Here is a 1,668-nt window from a genome sequence, read left to right as displayed (position 1 = left end):
TCAAGACCCAAAGTTCTCCTCGAACTCAGCATCCAACGATTCCATGAACATCTGCGGGTAAATCTCCTTCATCAAGTCCGACCGTTGCTGATGGACCCAAAATTGGCCCATGTGCCAAATGAACTCGTCCATGTCGTTCATGAACGAGAAGTCCCAGGAACCTGTATCCCTGTTCCATCGTGTACAGGGGAGACGTGTGAAGGGGAGTATGCCCAATCTCAGCTTGATGATCCTGCAGCACCACGCTTGGAGGTCTTGGTATCGGTATTTCCGCACAGTGTTTTGAAGGTCTGTCACCAGCGTTCCTGGCAAGACGAGATCCCTCGCGACGAGCGTGGGCCCTTGCGTCAGAGCACCGCACTGGCAGGGTACGTGCTCAAGCCTTCTGGCCAAATATTGGTTGATGATGGCCTGAGGCGGGCTATAGACGAGGCCTTGCGGGTTGATCTTGGTCTTCAAGTCCACGCGAAAGCCGCAGGCCCAATACCCTGTTGTCGGATCGCGAAACTCGATGTCAATGACCATCAGACTCCGCATGAATGGGAGAGCTGCAGTGAGCCCTTGAAGCGCCTCTTGGGCGGCTCCGTACGCCTTCTCTGAATCCAACCCGTCTGAGTCCGCATGACCCTCACCGTCGTACTCATCCAGAATGGCAGTAAGGTACATAGTCTTCAAGTTTGGCCACCATAACTTGCTAGCCGTCGACAAGAATTCCGGTATGTCAATGGTGCACTCCAAGATGAGGGTCACCAAGGTGTTCGCCCAGAGATGGATCATCGGCGTCAGGGATGTGGCGATTGTTTGTTCGTCCTCCCGCAAACGCATTACAAAGGCCGAGTGTCCAGGGGCTGGCAGCCTGGACGGATCCTGAGTGATTCTCAGCATGCGCAGCTCCGGCTTTGTACGGTGGGTGGCGATGAATCTGCCTTGAAATTATTGTTAGCGAAGCTTAACGGGGCACAGGGGATCATTCGTGTGCTTACCTCTGGCAGTCTCAATTGTCTCGTGTACAGGCATGTCACTTGGCAAATCCAGCGACAGAGAGCCAAGGTTGGGCAACTTCTTGTGGATGGCATCCATTGTGAGGTGGTCGATGAAATGCAAACCATCCGGTGGCTGGAAGGAAAAGATCTTCTCAATGATCGGTACCTCGGGAAGCCCTTCGAAATCGCAGGCGATGGTTCTGATCCCGATCGCGTTCATAAACATGTTACGTGCGCCACAGTGCCTGTCAGGGAGGGCGATGAAGAAGGTCAGGAGGCGACGTGGTGTATCGGAACGACCCCAGTCTTTCATGACATGGAACACCTGTGAGACTTCGCGCTTGACGACTTTCGCATTCCTAGAGCGGTCATCAGGACGGCCCGTGATTGAGGAGTTAAGACGCAAGTTCAAGACAAGCGACTGCAACAGATGTTGACGCTTTTCGCAGTTCTTTGCAAAACTCTGCACCTCGCCCTTATTGATCTTGATCATGCGGAAAAGGACTTCTTCGATCACGCTGTTCCATTCGGAGTCGACTCCGGCGAAACGTGAAAGGCGTGTGTCGCGGTTGTCGCGGTTGTTGAGGCTGTTGAGGCTGTTGAGAACATTGAGGTCGTTGACGAACTCTCCAATGATCTGCAGACGTAACTCGCGTGGAAAGTTGTTGTACTGTGGGAACCTCAT

At 53.4% G+C, this 1,668-nt stretch overlaps 1 protein-coding gene across 1 annotated transcript; it reads right to left on the bottom strand.

The window, feature by feature from the left end:
• KVR01_009442 (uncharacterized protein) lies at nucleotides 1-1,668 on the bottom strand (the record flags this gene model as incomplete). The annotated part of the gene is made up of 2 exons (XM_044790320.1): nucleotides 1-926; nucleotides 984-1,668. 2 exons carry the CDS (start codon nucleotides 1,666-1,668, stop codon nucleotides 1-3), a joined length of 1,611 nt encoding a protein of 536 aa, XP_044641944.1.

The sequence above is a fragment of the Diaporthe batatas genome (assembly GCF_019321695.1).
Source record: "Diaporthe batatas strain CRI 302-4 chromosome Unknown Contig00011, whole genome shotgun sequence".
NCBI classification, from domain to species: domain Eukaryota; kingdom Fungi; phylum Ascomycota; class Sordariomycetes; order Diaporthales; family Diaporthaceae; genus Diaporthe; species Diaporthe batatas.
Note: the sequence above shows the minus strand (reverse complement) of the source record. Positions and strands in the feature narration are given on the sequence as shown.